Source organism: Stigmatopora argus, chromosome 3 (assembly GCF_051989625.1).
Source record: "Stigmatopora argus isolate UIUO_Sarg chromosome 3, RoL_Sarg_1.0, whole genome shotgun sequence".
NCBI classification, from domain to species: Eukaryota; Metazoa; Chordata; class Actinopteri; order Syngnathiformes; family Syngnathidae; genus Stigmatopora; species Stigmatopora argus.
Genome location: NC_135389.1, coordinates 17,272,141 through 17,293,778, shown reverse-complemented (window position 1 = coordinate 17,293,778; position 21,638 = coordinate 17,272,141). Strand labels below are relative to the sequence as shown.

Below are 21,638 nucleotides of genomic sequence, written 5' to 3'. Positions count from 1 at the left end.
TTTAAAAAATGACCATGTATAGTAAGGCTTTTAATTGTTAAAAATGACCACGTATAGCAAGGCTTTTATTTGTCAAAAAACGACCATGTAAAGGAAGGCCTTTATTCTTTAAAAAATGACCACATATAGCAAGGCTTTTATTTGTCAAAAAACAACAATGTATAGTAAGGCTTTTTTTCTTAAAAAATGACCATGAAAAGTAAGGCTTTTTTTCTTAAAAAATGACATAGTATAGTAAGGCTTTTTTTTTCTTTAAAAAACGACATAGTATGGTAAGGCTTTTTCCTTAAAAATACGACATAGTATAGCAAGGCTTTTTTTTTTTAAATGACAAAGTATAGTAAGGCATTTTTCTTAAAAAATGACACAGTATATTAAGGCTTTTTTAATTAAAAATGACCATGTATAGTAAGGCTTTCTTCTTAAAAAAACCGACATGGTATAGTAAGGCTTTTTTTCTTAAAGGACCATGTATAGTAAGGCTTTTTTTTCTTTAAAAAAATGACATAGTATAGTAAGGCTTTTTTCTTAAAAACGACATAGTATAGTAAGGCTTTTTTCTTAAAAAAACGACATAGTATGGTAAGGCTTTTTTTCTTAAAAAACGACCATGTATAGTAAGGCTTTTTTTCTTAAAATACGACATAGTATAGAAAGGCTTTTTTCTTTAAAAAACGACATAGTATAGTAAGGCTTTTTTCTTTAAAAAAACGACATAGTATAGTAAGGCTTTTTTCTTTAAAAAATGACATGGTATAATAAGGCTTTTTTTCTTAAAAAGGACCATGTATAGTAAGTCTTTTAATTGTTAAAAATGACCATTTATAGTAAGGCTTTTTCTTAAAAAACGACATAGTATGGTAAGGCTTTTTTCTTAAAAAAACGACATAGTATAGTAAGGCTTTTTTCTTTAAAAAAACGACATAGTATAGTAAGGCTTTTTTCTTAAAAACAACCATGTATTGTAAGGATTTTTTTCTTTAACGACATAGTATAGTAAGGATTTTTTCCCTAGAAAACAACTTAGTATAGTAAGTATTTTTTCTTAAAAAAGGACCATGTATAGTAAGGCTTTTAATTGTTAAAAATGACTAATTATAGCAAGGCTTTTATTTGTCAAAAAATGACCATGTATAGTAAGGATTTTTTTCTTAAAACAATGACCATGTCTAGTAAGGCTTCTTTCTTGAAAAACGACATGGTATAGTAAGGGTTTTTTCTTAAAAAACGACATAATATAGTAAGGCTTTTTTTCTTAAAAAACAACATAGTATAGTAAGACTTTTTTCTTAAAAAAAGACATAGTATAGTAAGGTTTTTTTCTTAAAAAATGACCATTTATAGTAAGGCTTTCTTCTTAAAAAAACAACAAAGTATAGTAAGGCTTTTTTCTTAAAAAACGACATAGTATAGTAAGGTTTTTTTTCTTTTAAAAAACGACATGGTATAGTAAGGCTTTTTTTCTTTAAAAAGGACCATGTATAGTAAGGCTTTTTTTCTTTAAAAAAATGACATAGTATAGTAAGGCTTTTTTCTTAAAAACGACATAGTATAGTAAGGCTTTTTTCTTAAAAACGACATAGTATAGTAAGGCTTTTTTCTTAAAAAAACGACATAGTATGGTAAGGCTTTTTTTCTTAAACGACCATGTATAGTAAGGCTTTTTTTCTTAAAATACGACATAGTATAGAAAGGCTTTTTTCTTTAAAAAACGACATAGTATAGTAAGGCTTTTTTCTTTAAAAAACGACATAGTATAGTAAGGCTTTTTTCTTAAAAAAACGACATAGTATAGTAAGACTTTTTTCTTTAAAAAATGACATGGTATAGTAAGGCTTTTTTTCTTAAAAAGGACCATGTATAGTAAGTCTTTTAATTGTTAAAAATGACCATTTATAGTAAGGCTTTTTTTCTTAAAAAAACGACATAGTATAGTAAGGCTTTTTTCTTAAAAACGACCATGTATTGTAAGGATTTTTTTCTTAAACGACATAGTATAGTAAGGATTTTTTCTTAAAAAAGGACCTTTTACAGTAAGGCTTTTAATTGTTAAAAATGACTAATTATAGCAAGGCTTTTATTTGTCAAAAAATGACCATGTATAGTAAGGATTTTTTTCTTAAAACAATGACCATGTCTAGTATGGCTTCTTTCTTGAAAAACGGCATGGTATAGTAAGGCTTTTTTCTTAAAAAACGACATAGTATAGTAAGGCTTTTTTTTCTTAAAAAACGACATAGTATAGTAAGGCTTTTTTCTTAAAAAAAGACACAGTATAGTAAGGCTTTTTTCTTATAAAACGACATAGTATAGTAAGGCATTTTTCTTTAAAAAAAAACGACATAGTATAGTATGGCATTTTTCTTAAAAAAAACGACATAGTATAGTAAAGCTTTTTTCTTAAAAAAGGACCATGTATAGTAAGGCTTTTAATTGTTAAAATGACTAAGTATAGCAAGGCTTTTATTTGTCAAAAAATGACCATGTATAGTAAGGCTTTTTTTCTTAAAAAAAGACATACTATAGTAAGGCATTTTTCTTAAAAAACAACATAGTATAGTAAGGCTTTTTTTCTTAAAAACGACATAGTATAGTAAGGCTGTTTTTCTTTAAAAACGACATATTATAGTAAGGTATTTTTCTTTAAAAAAACGACATAGAATAGTAAGGCTTTTTTCTTTTAAAAAAATGACATAGTATAGTAAGGCATTTTTCTTAAAAAAACGACATGGTATAGTAAGGCTTTTTTCTTAAAAAACGACATAGTATAGTAAGGCATTTTTCTTTAAAAAAAACGACATAGTATAGTAAAGCTTTTTTCTCAAAAAACGACATAGTATAGTAAGGCTGTTTTTCTTAAAAAAACGACATAGTATAGTAAGGCATTTTCTTTAAAAAACGACATAGTATAGTAAGGCATTTTTCTTTAAAAAAAAAACGACATAGTATAGTATGGCATTTTTCTTAAAAAAAACGACATAGTATAGTAAAGCTTTTTTCTTAAAAAAGGACCATGTATAGTAAGGCTTTTAATTGTTAAAATGACTAAGTATAGCAAGGCTTTTATTTGTCAAAAAATGACCATGTATAGTAAGGCTTTTTTTCTTAAAAAAAGACACTATAGTAAGGCATTTTTCTTAAAAAACAACATAGTATAGTAAGGCTTTTTTTCTTAAAAACGACATAGTATAGTAAGGCTGTTTTTCTTTAAAAACGACATATTATAGTAAGGTATTTTTCTTTAAAAAAACGACATAGAATAGTAAGGCTTTTTTCTTTTAAAAAAATGACATAGTATAGTAAGGCATTTTTCTTAAAAAAACGACATGGTACAGTAAGGCTTTTTTCTTAAAAAACGACATAGTATAGTAAGGCATTTTTCTTTAAAAAAAACGACATAGTATAGTAAAGCTTTTTTCTTAAAAAACGACATAGTATAGTAAGGCTGTTTTTCTTAAAAAAACGACATAGTATAGTAAGGCATTTTCTTTAAAAAACGACATAGTATAGTAAGGCATTTTTCTTTAAAAAAAAAACGACATAGTATGGCATTTTTCTTAAAAAAAACGACATAGTATAGTAAAGCTTTTTTCTTAAAAAAGGACCATGTATAGTAAGGCTTTTAATTGTTAAAATGACTAAGTATAGCAAGGCTTTTATTTGTCAAAAAATGACCATGTATAGTAAGGCTTTTTTTCTTAAAAAAAGATATACTATAGTAAAGCATTTTTCTTAAAAAACAACATAGTATAGTAAGGCTTTTTTTCTTAAAAACGACATAGTATAGTAAGGCTGTTTTTCTTTAAAAACGACATATTATAGTAAGGTATTTTTCTTTAAAAAAACGACATAGAATAGTAAGGCTTTTTTCTTTTAAAAAAATGACATAGTATAGTAAGGCATTTTTCTTAAAAAAACGACATGGTATAGTAAGGCTTTTTTCTTAAAAAAACGACATAGTATAGTAAGGCTGTTTTTCTTAAAAAACGACATAGTATAGTAAGGCATTTTTCTTTAAAAAAAAAACGACATAGTATAGTACGGCATTTTTCTTAAAAAAAACGACATAGTATAGTAAAGCTTTTTTCTTAAAAAAGGACCACGTATAGTAAGGCTTTTAATTGTTAAAATCACTAAGTATAGCAAGGCTTTTATTTGTCAAAAAATGACCATGTATAGTAAGGCTTTTTTTCTTAAAAAAAGACATACAGACGCTCCCCTTCTTACGAACATTCAACTTACGAACAACGGTACATACGAACATGTCTGCAAATTGCGTTTAAGTCCAAAAATGTTCGCAAGTCCAATTTTGTATTTCGCCCCTTTTTCGGAGTAGTACTTCTTTCCGCCGCTAATACCGACGCCTGTCGCTGTGAGAGCTCAGCTCACCCAGCATCTACCTTCTTCGTTGCAATGCGGAAGTGCGTGAATGTATCTCCAGTGTGCAAAGAACCTTTTTCATTTGTATCATTAAATATCTCATGCATCCAATATTGAATATGGTTGGTAAAAAGCTAAAGGCTTCTATTGAGGGAGTTGCAAGGAAGAGGCAAGCCATTTCATTTGAAACGAGTGGCAATAATAACGAAGCTTGATGCGCGTCAGAAAATGGTGAGCGTTGCACATTCAGTACCATTTATAAACAGAAAGATCGAGCAGCAGGACCCAAATATTGAACGTTGCACAAAGTTTGCAAATCAATTGAATGATGCCATACAGTGGTACCGCATCATTTATGATGAAAATAAGAAGAAAACTGTGCAATCGTCATTAGGTCGCTTCTTTTGGCCAGTTTCTAATACATAAATCTCTCTCTCTTCAGTACTGTACATATTCTCTCCATTTTATTAAATGTTTTTTTTCAGTACAAACCAATGCGTGTTACTTATACAAGCCTTAAACATACAAATGCACTTGTATAAACCTTCAATATACTTATATCGGCCTTAAACATAAATTATAATACAAAATATAGCACTGAATCAACTTACAAACAAATTCAACTTATGAACAATCGCTCGGAACCAATTGCGTTCGTAAGTAGGGGAGCGTCTGTACTATAGTAAGGCATTTTTCTTAAAAAACGACATAGTATAGTAAGGCTTTTTTTCTTATAAACGACATAGTATAGTAAGGCTGTTTTTCTTTAAAAACGACATAGTATAGTAAGGCATTTTTCTTTAAAAAACCGACATAATATAGTAAGGCTTTTTTCTTAAAAAACGACATAGAATAGTAAGGCTTTTTTCTTTAAAAAAAATGACAGTATAGTAAGGCATTTTTCTTTAAAAAAACGACATAGTATAGTAAGGCTTTTTTCTTAAAAAACGACATAGAATAGTAAGGCTTTTTTCTTTTAAAAAAATGACATAGTATAGTAAGGCATTTTTCTTAAAAAAAACGACATGGTATAGTAAGGCTTTTTTTTCTTAAAAAACGACATAGTATAGTGATAGGTTTATTAATAGGTATACTTTAATAAAAACAGAGAGACATCGTTGACATATTCCAGCTACGAAACTTGCAAGGAGAATCCACCCTGACTTCGTCCTTGTCACAGATGATTCTGAAGAAACGCCATCCTCCTCTGTCCATTTAGTCGCGCATAATCAAAACATCTAAGGTAATCTGATTCAAACAATTGCATAAGCTAATTGAATAACACCATTAAGGTAAAAAACAACTGCCACAACAATTTCATATCAGGTTGGAAACCAAGAACACCTGCGTATAAATTTGCACAAGTAAGCATACAAGGTGACCGGAGCGGATCGAAAACCAACACAACTGTGTAAGAATTTGCACAAATAAGCCATATATATGGTTAAAACCAAGCGATGTTTTTAAACAATATGCGAGTATTTTCGGAAGTTGATTCGAATATCGCCATTTGCCGGAATCCAAGTCAAAGCAATTTAAGAGTCCTTCGTAGAACTCAGATCAACAGTCCTTGGCCTGGAACGTGGTTTCCTGTCATGTTCTGTCAATAGTCCTGAAAACAATTAAATGTCCTCGAAGCCAGCTGCGTCCTTTTGCTCGGTCCCAAATTAAGATGAAGCTCCTATACATATTAATGATTTAAAATGCACACATAACATCCCCGAATAACCCCAACATATAGTAAGGCTTTTTTCCTAAAAAAAAGACATAGTATAGTAGGGCTTTTTTCTTAAAAAAAACGTCCATGTATAGCAAGGCTTTTTCTTGAAAAAAACGACATAGTATACATGGTCGTTTTTTAAAGAAAAATGCCTTACTATACTATGTCGTTTTTTTAAGAAAAAAGCCTTACTATACTGTCGTATTTTAATATAGCAAGTCTTTTATTTGTCAAAAAACGACCATGTAAGGCTTTTTTTCTTAAAAATTGACCATGTATAATAAGCCTTTTTTTCTTTAAAAAAACAACATAGTATAGTAAGGCTTTTTTCTTAAAAAAACAACATAGCATAGTAAGGCTTTTTGTCTTAAAAAAAGGACCATGTATAGTAAGACTTTTTTCTTTAAAAAACGACATGGTATAGTAAGGATTTTTTTCTTTAAAAAATGACCATGTATAGTAAGGCTTTTTTTCTTTAAAAAATGACATAGTATAGTAAGGCTTTTTTTCTTAAAAATACGACATAGTATAGAAAGGCTTTTTTTCTTTAAAAAAGACATAGTATAGTAAGGCTTTTTTTCTTTTAAAACAACAACATAGTATAGTAAGGTTTTTTTCTTTAAAAACAACAACATAGTAAAGTAAGGCTTTTTTCTTGAAAAAACGACATAGTATACATGGTCGTTTTTGGATAAATAAAAGCCTTATTATACTGCTGTTTTTTAAAGGAAAAAGCCTTACTATACTATGTCGTTTTTTAAAGAAATAAGCCTTACTAAACTAAGTTGTTTTATTAAAGAAAAATAGCCTTACTATATGATGTTGTTTTTTTAAAGAAAAAAAGCTTTACTATACTATGTTGTTTTTTAAGAAGAAAACCTTACTATACAGTCATTTTTTAAAGAAAAACCGACAATGGACAGTAAGGCTTTTATTTTCTTTAAAAATGATCATATATAGTAAGGCTTTTTCCCCTTAAAAACAATAAAGACAAAGTAAAGGAAGTCTTTTTTCATTTAGAAAATAAAGACCATGCATAGAAAGGCTTTTATTTGAATGTATTTTGTTTACTTAATGTCTACTACATTAACTAGCATCTATTGTTCTGCCTTCAGGGGACTAACCCAAAACCCCTGACCTCAGAAGCTTCTGACATTGCATTCATTTGTTCCATACAGGATTTGTACACATTATTATTTTTCCTGTGTGAATGAGCTCAGATCCAGTATGAACATTTCCAAATTGGATTTTTTACACAACAGATACAAAGAAATTGGAATAGTTTGCATTCACACGGTGATGTCAGAGAGAAATCTGATTTTTAACCATATATAAATTAACTCAGATGGGATATGAAAAATTGAGCGTTAGACCTGTCACACTGCATGAAACCAGATTCCAAGAAATCAAAATTAAGATTTGGACAGGGGCGATTGGATCTAAATCAGAGTTTGGCCTGCAAGTGGAATGTAGCCTTGGTAGCGCAATTGTAATATGTAACAAAAAATGAATTGCCATCTGAACTCGTAATTCTATTACAAGTCCATAGATAAAGACCTTTGCTGGGCCATGGCGTAGCGGCTTCTCCTGCTGGCCGGCTCATGTAGGTAAATATCGTAACCGGAGACGTGGATGGTGTCAGGGTCGTCCTCCACGACGCGGCGCTGTCGCTCGGGCAAGAGTTGGTGATCGCGGAGGGCCACGGCGGCTTTGACGCTGGGCCAACTTTTCTTGCGTGGGGAAAGTGGGACCACGCGGAGCTCGCCCGGAATGGCCTCTGAAGAACTGCGGCGCACATCCGTCCCACCTTTGATAGAGTTGAGCGAGGCCCGAGAGCCGCAGTGATGCTCGTGGACGCAGCGGGAGCCGAAGGATGACGATCTCCTCAGGGCCTGCAAGGACTCAAGCTCCTCGGATAGATCTCCCAATTCTCCCGACAGCTTCTGGAAGGTAAACTTAAAATTGTCTTTTTGAAGAGAAATACCTTTAACAAAAAATCTGAACCCATGTGATGATCGGATAACCAATGAATAATAAATCAAAGGTCTATCTACACAGCAATTTTACTTGGAAAAACGACGACAAGGGCGATTTGAACGATTAACGTGGCCCTCCTCAAACGGCAGCAAAAAAATTGGACACGCAAATGATCACACGGTTGCTAATTTTACCCAAAATCGTTCATTTTTGGGATTTTTGCAAAAACGATTACACATTAAAACAACATTAACATTCTTTTACATTGATTTTCTCTTTTTAGTGCAAACAAACTTTAGTCCAAATCTGCTTAGGCACAGGTTTCTAAATATGAAAAAGTCATCTTAAACAATGTACAATATTTGCGGTGTACCGCGAAACGCGAAAACGTAAAAAAACAGTTGAATACTGCGAAAAATAGTTCCACAGTATGCATCTGTGTTTCACAGTGTACCAATAAAACTGCAAAAAAGGGGGAATACTGTGAAAAATATTTAAGCAGTAGTCCCCCATATTTCACAGTGTACTGCGAAAATCGTGAAACACCAAAAAATGGGGGAATTCTGCAAAAAATATCTGCTTTAGTTCCCCATTTTCTCGCGGTGTACCACAAAACGCGAAAAACTAATATCGCAGAATCCGTTTAAAAAAAACCTCTTTTATAGGTCTGGCGACGAGCTTTGAACCCAAAATTTAAACGCCAACGACAAAACTGCCAACTTAAAGACATTAAATTCCATTGATGATGTTGACAATGAAGATGTCTACTTTACCTTTTCTCTGAGAGTCAGTAGTTCATAATGCGGGGGCTCAAGAACCGAGCGGAAGTTGTCGCGCTGGAACAAATGGTTCTTGCGTACCAACACCTGCTGAGCCAAAAAAACGTCACTTTTTGAACGGCAAGGGAAAAAGCGTCTCGTGTCATTTACATACCTGTCAACCTCTGCCGATAACTGCCCTTATAAATGATTATGATTCCCCTTACAAACCCCCAAAAAACCTTACAAACACCGTACGACTTGTACGAGTCGTACGGTGTTTGTAAGGTTTTTTGGGGGTTTGTAAGGGGAATCATAATCATTTATAAGGGCAGTTATCGGCAGAGGTTGACAGGTATGCATTTACCTTCTTGCGCGGCTGCTTGATCTGCACTAAGATGGAGATGACCAAGAGGAGCAGAACCACAGCGGTGGACACGCAGATCACTGTGCTGTGAGTCCTGGTCATGTGCTGAAAGATTCCTTTCTGCTTCTTCTCTGCAGCACAAAAAACACATCACCACACAAAAAAAAAACCAAAGATGTTTTCTAGAGATGCTTCACTTCCTTCCTGTAGACCAGGGGTCTCAAACCGGTCCTCAAAGGGCCGCAGCGGGTGCAGGTTTTCATTCCAACCCAACAAGCGGACACCTTTTGCAAGTGTAATCAGTTGATTGCAGCCAGGTGCTACTTATTTTAGAAGATATCGACCCTGCATCGGTTGAAACAAAAACCAGGACCCACTGCGGCCCTTTGCGGAATCGGTTTGAGACACCTGCTGTACAAAGGTGGCCCACTCCGGTTCTCGAGAGCCCCTATTTCAGTCTGTTTTCCATATCTCCCTCTACCAACACACATGAATCAAATAATATGGATCAGTTTGAAGCTTGTGGAGAGCTTGCCGATGAGGAGGAGTTGATTACGTTATTCAGGTGTGCTAGAGGAACGAGATATGGAAAACAGACTGGATCGGGGGTCTCGAGGACTGGAGTTGGCCGCCCCTGCCTGTAACATTTTTGAAAAACAAATGATTAAAACGGGCAGTATTCATGCCTGTCAACCTCAGCCAATTGACGTGTGCAGTGGATTGGTCGCCGGTCTTTTGATCCCCGTCTTTTGGTCGCCCCGACGGCGACAATGAGCGACCAAAAGACCGGTGACCAAAAGACCGACGACCAAAAGACCGGCGACAAAACAAGGTAAAACAACACGGTCTACGCATCAATAAAAGCCAACAATGGCCATGAGCACTTTCACTGAGCCGACGTGTGAGTGTATAAGAGTTTGTATGTACATACATGCGTTGTCCCTTTAAGAAGCTACGTCAGTCAGGGTCTTAACAAGTTCTCCAACAAAAAACAATAAAAGTCCGGGAAATTTGGAGCTTTTCTTTAGCCTAATAATTAATAGGGCATTAAGTATGACTAAATAATAATTCACAGTTTGTATTTTGGGAATTTGAGCAACAATTTAAAATGGTAATTATCAATAACCTTCCGGGCGACCAAAAGACCGGCGACCAATCGACCGTGTACCGCCAATTGCTCCCCATATTAATGATTGCAATACCCCTATTAAACGATTTGAAAAACAACTGCAAATGTAACATGGCACATTTTTACTCACATAGGGCGCACGTAAATTTTCTCCAAAGTGGACGGCTTTCTGACGCGCTACATTTATGTAGTGAAAAGGCAGACGGGTGAAAGGGGAAGGTGGGTGCGCATATCATGCTTAAAGCATGAAAACAGTATTTTCCGTCTGCTACCAGTGACAGAAGCGACCCGGATTAGAGCCGAAATGAGATCAGTTTTAAAAAGAATTTACTTACTTACTACTTACTAAAAAAAATTATACTGGGTACACAATTTGAAATGATCAAAAAACATTAAAAAATTGGCAGGTATGCAGTATTTAATTTTTACTGCTTGATCCTGACCGATAATATAAACGGAAATTTAAAAAATGTCATAAAAAGAAAAAGGCAATACCTTTGCAGTTGCCTTCGTCCCAGGGGAAGACACAGTTTTGAATACCGTTGCACACCAGAGAATTGTTGATGCACATGTTGCTGTGACAGAAGAATGTGCGGCCCACGCACGGAGCTGCAAACAAATACAGAAACGCGTTACAAATGGTACAACGAGAAAAGTGAAAATCTTTTCGAAATAAAACAACCCTGTGATTTGCTTAAAAATAACTAGCCTAAATAGAAAAAAAACAGTATCAGGGAAGTTGAAATGTTAACTTCATCCAAAAAAAAAAGAAAATTGGAGGGAACAAACCCAATTGAAAGACAATAAAGAGATAAAATGTGACTGATCTCACGGTCAGCGAAGGAAGTGAACAACATCCGAAAGCGACTCAGGCGGCTGCTCTCGTCCGCCCACATCCTGATCACGCCCACACCCGTGTCCAGCATGATGTCGTTGGCCACCGTGCTGCAAAACTTGGCCTGGAAAAAAAAGGAAGGGGTTATTTTTGGGATTTTCCACGTCCGCTTTGGGCAAATTATATGGACCCATCTAATTGAGACCTTTAAAACCTTTAAAAAAAATAGGACAACGGCTTCCCTCATCACACTCATCTCTGACCAATCGTTATTAAACCACATTTCAGTTAAGGGCAAACGACGGGCCGTAAAAATGTTCATATTTTTTTAAGGGAATGCAAATAAACCTGATGATTGGTGCAAACCAGTGCATTTTTTGGGGGTTTTTGTCCACAAAATTTCCAAAACCATGAATAGTTGGTCTTTATTGTGTCGGTGCAACACTTAGTTGTCAGCGTAATTTTAGGTTTATTCTCCCAGAAGTACTCGTCGGCCCGTCAACGACCTTGAGATCCTCGATGGCGTTGCTCCCATCGTAAACGGCCACAAAGTTCTTCTTGCACTCATTGGAGTTCTCCATCTGGTACTCCAAGAACCTTAGGTAAATCTACATGACGGAATGAGAAAATGTACAAACTCGGGTTTGTGATCCATCGCACGTCCACTTTGAACATTCTTTAACAAAAGATCTGAACCGGGACCTTGTTGTCCTTAGGGGCGCGTACGGTCCAGATGCAGTCGACGGCCTGGTCGGCTTTGACGTTGTACTCTTCCTCCACTTGGCTGGATCGGATCAGCCCGTCGGCCCCGGACAGCTCGAACTGGCAGTCTGGAGAAGTTCCGAGTCTCAGCGTGATGTTTTCGCCCGAGGAGAAGTCGAGAAGAGGCTACCTGGGATGGGGTTTAGGAGTCCTCCCACGTGCAGGTGGAACTCCGGGTCTTTGGACGGAAAGGCGGGAGCGCGCGCGTCTTTTGAGAAATGGTGTAAAACCGACACGGCGCCTCGTGGCTGAGGTGGAGGAGGAGCTACCTGGTGTGAAGCTGTAGCGAACCCGGAAGCCGATTCCTTCCAGCTCCTCATCACTGTAGAAGCGGATCCACATGAATCGTCCGCTGGATAGGACCAGGCCAGGACACGAGGCGCCGCAGAAGCGATTGATGAGCGGCGAGAAACTGAAGGGCCCGTCGCGCACCTCGATGTGGTCGAAGCGGCACTCGAAGGATGCCTCGATGTAGAAGGATTTGTCGAAAAACAGCTCGATCCTTTGGCGGGGGAGTGCTGGTGGGGAAGGGGAACACTGAAATAATACCTGGCCACTTGGCAGATGGACCACTTGGATCCGCCAAATATATAGGAAAGGTTTATCGTGCAGAACCAACATGAAGAGGGGGGGGGGTCTGGTCACCATTGGAGAGTATTTCAACACTCACTAGGAGACAGTGTCTACCTTTGGCAAACACGTAATGGCACAGAGATGGATTTAAAAGTCAAAATAAACATAAAAACATTCATGTACAGCGGCGGGTCAAGGAAACTATTAACTGCGATAAATGCGGTATTACAGTAATCCCTCGATTATCGCGGTTAACGTAGACCAGACATGGCCACGATAAATGAAAAACTGCGAACCCAGAAGATTGTCTTTTCTCTTTATTTGTGCGTGCATTTGGAAATGCCTATTGGTGAACCTATCAACCCATATTTAATTTTAAAAAAAAATTGGTGGCTCCTGCTTGGGAGTATCAGCGTGGATTTTCACATTTTTATGAACTTTAGGAAGAAAAAAATATATATTGAAAATTTTATTTATTTTTTTACTTCCATGCTGAGTTCTAGTGGCAAGCAGAGGACAGGGGAGTGGCTTCCGCTTGCGAGTTTCAGCATGATTTTCACATTCTGAACTTTAAAAAAAAGAAAAAATGCCCCCCGAAAAAAAATCTGCGATGTAGTGAAGCCGCTATATTCGAGGGTTTACTGTACTGTACTCTGTTCCTTTTTACGTCACCAGTGATTGTAGAAAGAAAATGCAGTGAAAATGTAGTATTTTTACCTTCCAGTACATACAAGCACTCCTTATTGGGCGGGTAGGTGTCGGGGTAGTTGGGGGAGCTGAAGCTGCCGCCTTCTGCATTTCGGTTCCAATTCCCGCAATGGCGAGAACGCGAAGGTTTGGCAGACGGATTCAGTCCTCTGGATGCAGCGCCGCCATCTGTGCATTAAACAATACACCAACGCCATGTCTTTAAGGTGGAAAATTGGCAGCATATTTGGGGACGTTATGGTGAAAAGAAGGCAGAGCTTCACTCAGTTAAGAAAAAAAAAAAACTGTAGTACATGTATTTCGAGACCAAGGACGGGTTCACTCTGAAAAGGGGCAGATTTTTCTCTTACCTGGAGTCTTTTGAGCGCGAGCAAATCCCTCCTCAATGAAAAGGAGAAGTATCCAGACTGCAAAGAACAGACGGACGGGTGGAGACAGCATACGAGGACAACAAGAGAATGAAAGGAAAGACAGACAGTGCTTAAAAGGATTTGTGGACGTCCACTTGTTGCTGGAGGGAAAAATAAACACACAAAACTAGCGCCATCTGCGAGCTAGAATCACATTCCAACATTTGTTTTCTTCTTATTGGTGTCTGTTTTTTTATATATTTTTTTATACTCATTTTATTCATATATAATTGAATTCATTCATTAAAAAAATATATACTGGATAAAAAGAAGAAAAGACCGTTTGTGGAGAAGTTGGCCAAAACGGGCATAACAGCTTTTGGGCTATTTTTTTAAGTCTCTATATGTACACTGAAATGATTGAAAAGCAGTACATTTATTAATCCAGATTTTTGTGTGGGAAAAGTGCTTACAGAAGAAAAAAAAGATTTGGTTTGACTCCCCCAAAATTTCTTCCATCAATGCAATTCTTTTAAGTTGAGCAGGTTTACCCTTCACCAGTTAACATCTCAGCAAACGATGACTTTATGCATATAAGTTTACCAGGGAACTAATACTCAAATCACTAATTCGACCCCCCCCCCCAAAAAAAGAACATTTTACTCACCCACGTTCATCCTCTCATTCAGTTTCTACTTTACAACCGGAGAAGGAATTGACATGCTTACATCGACGTTGTTGACACATGAAAAAAAAAGACAATTTCTACTAACAATCCTCGATGCCTGCAGACCGTCGAGATACCGATTCAGCACATCAGTTAGAAGGAGGAGGAAGAAGAAGAAGATCCCTCAAGAGGGGTTTAAATGGGAGAGGGAGGGAGGGTGAGATCACTTGCACATGTGCAACTACTGGATTTTTCAAAAGCAACAACAAACATACATTAATGCACATGTGTCAAAGTGGCGGCCCGGGGGCCAAATCTGGCCCGCCGCATCATTTTGTGTGGCCCGGGAAAGTAAATCATGAGTGCCAACTTTCTGTTTTAGGATCAAATTAAAATGAAGAGTATAGATGTATATTAAATTTCCTGATTTTCCCCCTTTTAAATCAATAATTGTAATTTTTTAATAATTTTTTTCTGTGTTTTTAGTTCAAAAATCATTTTGTAAAATCTAAAAATATATTTTAAAAAAAAGCTAAAATAAACATTGTTTTAGATCTATAAAAAAACTGAATATTCAGGGCTTTTAATCCAGTTCTTTTAATCAATTTATAAAAAAATCTAAATATTATATCTAACCACGTGAAATCAAGTTGACGTTAAAGTGGCCTGCGAACCAACCCGAGTCTGACACCCCTGCATTAAAGTAACAATGATAACATGGAGAACAACAGGCTAAATAGGCATCAGTTAACATAACTGTTTCCCAAAAAAAACAACTTCACAGGCCCAGTCAAACTATGAAAAAAGTGCTACTTATAGTCCAGAAAATACGGTACAAATAGAGAACTTCAACATTTACCATCTTTGACGTCTTTCAGATTTACTCTCTTAAAACCGATTTTTTTTTTAAATGAGTTCATTACTTGTAGACGTCCAAACCATTCGAATTGGGAGGGTGGCAGCTAACCAACGTTACTTAATAATATTACCGTTAAAAAAAAAAAAAAAAAAAAGTCAATTTTTCTATAATGTGTTAATATTCATTTGCTTCCATTGACAGCGCTAAACGTCCAATCCAATTTGTCTGGGGAGAGGTGGCAACGATCGGACGATCTAACTGGATTGGACGTAAATGGCAGCGAAAAGCGATCACTCAAGTGAAATGGATTTGATATCTAAAACTCCCGACGGCATTGAAAGTGTTTATTTATTATTATTATGTTCTCATTTTGTTTATTTTTACAAAATCAATTCTCACAAGGAGACAAGAGCCGTCGCCACGGCAACCACCAACACGGTCACGCCCGCTGGCTGGGTGTGACGCAATCGGGTACCTCGAAAGCAGACGCTGATGAATTAAGACAACACTACAGTACAGGAATTTGCTTTTTGCAGTGATTATTATTAAAAAACAGAGTAATAACATTTATCGGGGGGGAGGGGGAGAAACATGGCACAATACAAAATAATCGCATTCGTATTCGTTTTTCCGTTTGTGTGGAATTTGACTTTAAAGACTTCTTTGCTGGATGTTGACTCCATTTTTTTTGCATTAATCCTCACGGTTTTTTACATAAGCATCAGCTTAAGTCTCCAAGGATGAACACAAACATTCCCGCATTGATTTAGACATGAAATAGAGCTTAGCTTTAGACTTAATCTGTCTCACCAATAACCACGTTATGATTACATCATTTTAGCTCGGCTTCAAATGCGCATCACTATTCGAACCCTTTTTGTTTAAACGTATTTTAAGACTTTTTTCCCTGGAGTTTCAGCTCTCACGGGCAGGAAGTTAGCCAAGACATGAACGGCAAAAGTTTTATACGAAGGAAGAAAGGCCTTCCTGAATCTGTCGCCTGAGCGCCATATGGCCAATCACCAGCGTTTTAGGCACAGATGGCCAATGGCGGAGACACTTAATCAAAAAGGGGAGTTAAGCCCGAGACGACCAGCGGCGAGATTAGTCTGCTTGAAGAAGCCGTGAGTGTCGAGATTGTGTGACACTGACTCTTTTCTTTGACCTTTAGAGCGGCAACATGTCCGGTTCAACTCGGGTCACGCAAAACTGATCATATTTTCAACAAATTGATGATTATTCTTAAGCCTCCGAGTCCTATGCTGAGGGCGGCGTGATCAATCACGTGGTGTCTTTAAAGTGTTGTTGAAAATGAATTACAGTGGAACCTCTACTTACAAAAATTATTGGTTCCAGAACTTATTTCGTGGGGCCTCTACTTACAAAATTCATTGGTTCCAGAACCTGTTTCGTAACTTGTAATTTTTGTAAACTTGTATTTCTTTGCACACTTTGGGTCTCTCTTTAAAGATCCAAACTTCTATCCGTCTTTGGGCCCCAAAGCTTTCACTCAGTCGGCCTTTAATTACGCCGCCAAAGCCCCTCGTGACAAGTGCTTATGCTTTGATTGCAAAGAGCAGCTTTGCATATTGGACTAAATTAAAAGTGGGAACAAGTAAAAGGGGAGACATTCACTGGGTATTGCCTACTCCAACCTTCCAATAACAAATTCAATTATATGCATGTTTTAGTTCTTTAAAAAGGTGCTGAAAACCAAATTTTGCAATCAGCTGTGCGTTTTTTTTTCTTCATTTCATTGTTATTCCAGGGAACGCCCACTTGGCTAATAATTTTTAGCTTTTCAGTGCTAAGCACATGTTGACAGGGTGAGTAATTTTAATGAAATGTAAATGTTCTAAAAAATGAGAAGCCAAAGAGTTCTCTCATCCTTCTCCAGGCTTGCTGCCATTTTCACAGATCAGGCTGGACTAAGACGATTTCAGTTTGTTTTTCAGAAGAAAAAGCCTGTCCAATTTGTGGGTCAAACATGAACGAAGTGGGGGAAATGTCATTTAACTCACACTTTGTCAGTTTCATGTCAAAATCATCTTTTTGGGTATTTATCTTGTTTAAAAAAAGTGACATCTTTCATGCATGACTGATTATTAAAATATACTTGTTTTTCAACCCTTTTCAGGGCACTCATTGAACTCCTATTTTATTTATATTAACAACTATTCAATTTTCTGTTAAACAGCCAATTTTCTTACAGAGCTCTTAAATTTTAGCACATTTAATGATGTAAATAAGAAGAAACCGACAGAAAGAGCAGGCCTTGCGTGTTTGTAAGATATAAAGACTTTGCGGTTTTAATTACACAGTATACAGTTACCATAGTGATTGAAACACCAGATTAAATCCAACCTCAAACGGAACTGACTTTATATTGCACCGCTGTCAAACTTGGAGCACGGGGTCTTGATTCAGCCCACCACATCATTTTGTGTGGTCCCTGTGTGTAAAATTATGCAAAACGAATTCACTTTTTGCCAAATAAAATGTAAATACAATTTCTCTATTTCTATAATATATAAATATAATATAAATATATCATATATAAATATATAATATATAATATATAATATATAAATATATAATATATAATATATAAATATATAATATATAAATATATAATATATAATATATAAATATATAATATATAAAATAAAAAAATACATATAGATATAGATAAAGTTGAGTTTCAGTGATTTAGCTGCAACTTGACAACGGTGTTGCAGCGGATATAAAAACACTTTTTTAAATGTTAGTTAAAGTATTTTGACAAGAGGTATTTATTCGATATGAACTGAATTGGGCCTATTTCAAAATATAGAAAACATTTGCCCCAGAAGTGACACAAAACATGCTGCGGCGTAAACGGATGTGACGTAGTTCAAATGCGACATATGCCAATGCCGCAAAACGCGCCTGGTCTTAATGAAAAACACCAAGCAAAGCGCTAAACCAAGAAAGAACAAATGGTGTCATATAAACAACAGGTTTGGAAAACAATATGTCGGAGCGACGCCGCATTTTGCCGTCTTGGATGTCCAAAAAGGACAAGGCGAAAGAAAAGCCGACCCTGAAGACGACCGGGAAGCAAAAGAAAACCGCGCGGTTGGTCAATTAATCTAATTTCACGTTAGAATTCATCAAAGTTCAAAGATAAATTGTTAACATGGATTCTCTAGATCGGTTTTCTACTGCATGAACGAAAAAGAACTGCTTGAAGCGGCTGCTGAGTATCTTGGTACCGGGGCCGACCAGCAGGTGACGCCATTTCCAAGAGTTAGAGATGTTATGATGCTGAATTGGTGGCCAGCCAATCACAGTCATAACAAACGTAACTACAAGTACTCCACGAGTACAAAAGCATCTATCTTGGAAACAAATTAAATGGATTAATTTGTTTCCTGATTGATATGCACTACAGGTTCAATCCAAAATGGAGAGCGCTGTTGGAAAAAGAACTCCCTCACCAAACCGGACGGGGAATCTCGTGACTTTAGAGAAAGCGTGCGAAAATATGAACATCTCCAAAGCGGATTTGAATGTTGCCGAGATGGCGACTGTAGCGTACGCTGAGGATGCCGAGGGGGAGGAGAAAGCAGAGGAGCAGGGTGGCGACGATGCCATGCGCCTTGTACGAGAAATATTTTTCAACTGATGAGAACATGCCATACTAACACACCCTTCACACTCGCAAGTGTTCCATTTGCTATTTATTTTTAAATTAAAGCCAATGAAGTACATGTGCAACAAACATGTTATTACAGGAATATCAGGACCTTTACATTTAAACTGCAGTCAGTGTGGGACAGAAGCCTAGCTACAACCTACTAACAGTTTATGTAGAGACTGGCAAAACATGTAGCATTCAGTTAGCATGCTGTGGTTTTACTGTCCTAAAGACAGAGGAAAAAATGTTTAAATGATTAAAGACTGTTTTGCATATGTCAATGCATTGCCAACTCTGCTACTTTTTTCCCTACTTGAGTTAAGTACTTATCTGCCAGATGAAATGAATATTTAACTGATAATGGATTTTAAATAAAATTAATTACTTACATGCTGTGACATTCTGCCTTGTATAAATCCTTTATGTCAGCTTCTGTTGTGTTCCTTTGGCAGTGGGAGTCAGGATAACATCTGGTGGGGTGAGAAAATAAAACTTCACTTTGCCCTTTAATTAAGTTTCTAAAAAATGAAAGATTTTCTCATTTCCAGCTGTATTTTCCAATCGAATTTTCTACATGTATTTTCTTAACCTGTACTTTCTTTTAAATGTAATTCCAATGCTTTGTATATTTGTTAAATCATTGACTGCCATAGATGTCCAATCATATTTGTTCATTCACTTCCTACCCCCCGACTTCAAGTACTGTGCCTTTTTGTAACACTTAAAAAATGACTGGCGGAAACCCTGCAGTACTCTTTTCCAATATTAAGACACTCGGACTTATATTTTTTACACGTATATTAAAAGTATTTACTTTTGAGATTCAAACAAGGAATTCTCTGCCATGTGGGGGATGACCGATTGAAGGCCAATTGACCGCTGGGATCCAAGTGGGTCAATTCTAGCAGAGCGTGGCGGTGGGATGCCATGTAGCGGTCCGTGGCCTCGACAAGGGCTTTGTGCATGTCGCATTTCTGACGACAGGAACGTAGGACGGATGCAAACGTGCGACTTGTCACGCTCTCAAATGGCACCATACAACCTAAACGAGTGGAACAAACAGTAATGCCCGCATTCATGATGGCTGCTTTTTTGTTCAATGGAATGGCGCGTGGGCGTCAGGCGTGATGCAATGTCCCCAGTTTGAGTAGATAGCCCACACCTCACAATGCCCCACCTTGAATTAGAATTAACTATGTATTCTCATTTACTTGACATTACTTGCTGTAACCTTCCTCAAGGTCAATTTAATAAAAGTACAAACAAAAAGAAATAGGACTAGCAGAATAGTCGAAATATTCAGAGATTAAAATCACAAAAATTAAGCCATAAATTTTAATATTACAAAAGAAAAGTTACATTATGAGGAGATGGTCAGAACGCAGCATAATGTTTGAAATGGCTCCTTTAAACAATTCACCGATACATGATCTTTCAGATTAATAAACAAAATATTTTGTAGCAGCAATGTACAATTTAAGTATTCTTACCTGCACATCTTTCGTTGTAGGGGGATTTTTTGTCCCCTTTCTGACCTTGCTGTGGAGATTGTTTTGCGGGACTTTGTCCATCTTTGTCTCCCTCTATTGGCCGTACGTGGTGTTGCATAAGGAATCCAGTGCCGTTGCACGCTACACATGACACAATTTGCCTGTTCTTTTTAAACTTTTCTTTCTCTGCACGTGACCCTGGCGTTTTAGGGTGACTGTTGCCTTTTTCTCCCTCCTCCATGTTGACTAACTTTGAGGGATCCAACGGGGTGTCTTAAGACGTTCGGAGACAGGTGGTCGGCTCACCTTTTGATGACATAAAAATACATTCCAATTGATCAAAAATAAATAAATCACATATGTACAATAAACGCGTTGGATTCAATTTTGGGGGAGATTTATTTCACGACATGAATACGTGACTTTTTGTCACCGTTATTGTTTGGAAAATACAGCGTAATCCATGTTTTCTAGGGCGGGTTCAATAGTTTGTACTCCCATGGGGTACATTGCTTATTAAAATGTTTATTTTTGGTTGGCTAGCAATAGCTAACATTGGATGTAAAAGATATACTGAGAGAAATATGTCGGTCAAAGATAGTTATATCTGAATGCGGACTTGAAATTTACTTCGAATTTCAATCTACGATTTAAAATGTGCCCCTCAAAACGTAATTATTAACCTTAGAAATAAACGATCAACTTACTAGGTCGACTAAACGGAAAGAGAGACGATGAACCGCGCCAAAACATTCAAATTGCTTCATTTTTACTGTATTCATAAATATGATCAATGTTGATTCACCATGAATAAAATCCGATGCAATTATCAATTGGGGCTTTTAAGGCAATTCCTCTTCATATTTTAATATATTTTGTCTTGCTAGATTTGAATTGACGTCACTCATTACGTAATCACTACGCGCCGGATAGGGCGTTTCAATCATACAACTTCTATGAGGTCGTATTAGTTATACTATATATTAGTTTTTAACTGAAGTGCTTGGATATGTAACATAAGGGGGATGTTACTCACTGGCATACCCCGAGATCCGGGGGCTAAAACTCTCGCACGGTCGCTGAAGCTTGGTAACCTGTCGCCCACTTGGGACGCCATGCACCGTGCCAGGAGAGGCTGCTCTGGTCCGCCTGTACGGTGACGACGTCGCTTGATTGACTAAAAATTAAATGCTTGCACCATGCATTTGCTTTCATTCATTCCCGAAAGTCGATTCTCCTTTTTTAGTCGCAGGGTTCCATCGATGGCACTAGACATCCAAGCCGGTGTCAGCTATTTAGCCATCAATTAATCCTGGCACACCTTGTTCATCCATTTGAACAACGTTCGTTCGCCCCTCCCACTCAAAATGAGTGACAGCCAAAC

The 21,638-nt window shown here is 36.7% G+C and overlaps 2 protein-coding genes and 1 long non-coding RNA gene across 9 annotated transcripts; 1 reads left to right on the top strand and 2 right to left on the bottom strand.

Moving 5' to 3' along the window:
- Positions 1-7,128: 7,128 nt before the first annotated feature.
- neto2b (neuropilin (NRP) and tolloid (TLL)-like 2b) lies at positions 7,129-14,404 on the bottom strand. Of its 3 annotated transcripts, none has more exons than XM_077597312.1 (12): positions 14,227-14,404; positions 13,560-13,616; positions 13,219-13,377; positions 12,198-12,446; positions 12,059-12,106; positions 11,869-11,996; positions 11,673-11,774; positions 11,164-11,290; positions 10,827-10,940; positions 9,203-9,333; positions 8,851-8,946; positions 7,129-8,043 (listed from the first exon to the last, which is right to left on the bottom strand). In XM_077597312.1, the coding sequence occupies exons 1-12, from the start codon at positions 14,234-14,236 to the stop codon at positions 7,636-7,638; spliced, it is 1,629 nt and encodes a 542-aa protein (XP_077453438.1). In that variant the 5' UTR covers positions 14,237-14,404; the 3' UTR covers positions 7,129-7,635. The 3 variants fall into 3 exon arrangements, with proteins under 3 accessions (XP_077453438.1, XP_077453439.1, XP_077453440.1); XM_077597313.1 differs by having other exon boundaries at positions 8,851-8,943; XM_077597314.1 differs by lacking the exons at positions 7,129-8,043; positions 8,851-8,946 and adding an exon at positions 8,956-9,010.
- Positions 14,405-17,377: 2,973 nt separating this feature from the next.
- Positions 17,378-21,638, bottom strand: terb1 (telomere repeat binding bouquet formation protein 1). Of its 5 annotated transcripts, none has more exons than XM_077595303.1 (5): positions 21,291-21,638; positions 20,255-20,560; positions 19,579-19,806; positions 19,154-19,234; positions 17,378-17,537 (listed from the first exon to the last, which is right to left on the bottom strand). In XM_077595303.1, the coding sequence occupies exons 2-4, from the start codon at positions 20,493-20,495 to the stop codon at positions 19,185-19,187; spliced, it is 519 nt and encodes a 172-aa protein (XP_077451429.1). In that variant the 5' UTR covers positions 20,496-20,560; positions 21,291-21,638; the 3' UTR covers positions 17,378-17,537; positions 19,154-19,184. The 5 variants fall into 5 exon arrangements, with proteins under 5 accessions (XP_077451429.1, XP_077451430.1, XP_077451428.1 ...); XM_077595304.1 differs by lacking the exon at positions 17,378-17,537 and adding an exon at positions 18,793-18,990; XM_077595302.1 differs by lacking the exon at positions 17,378-17,537 and having other exon boundaries at positions 18,793-19,234.
- LOC144070842 (uncharacterized) lies at positions 17,970-19,154 on the top strand. Its single transcript, XR_013299468.1, has 3 exons — positions 17,970-18,202; positions 18,277-18,355; positions 18,519-19,154. It is a non-coding gene; the product is annotated as an uncharacterized LOC144070842 (long non-coding RNA).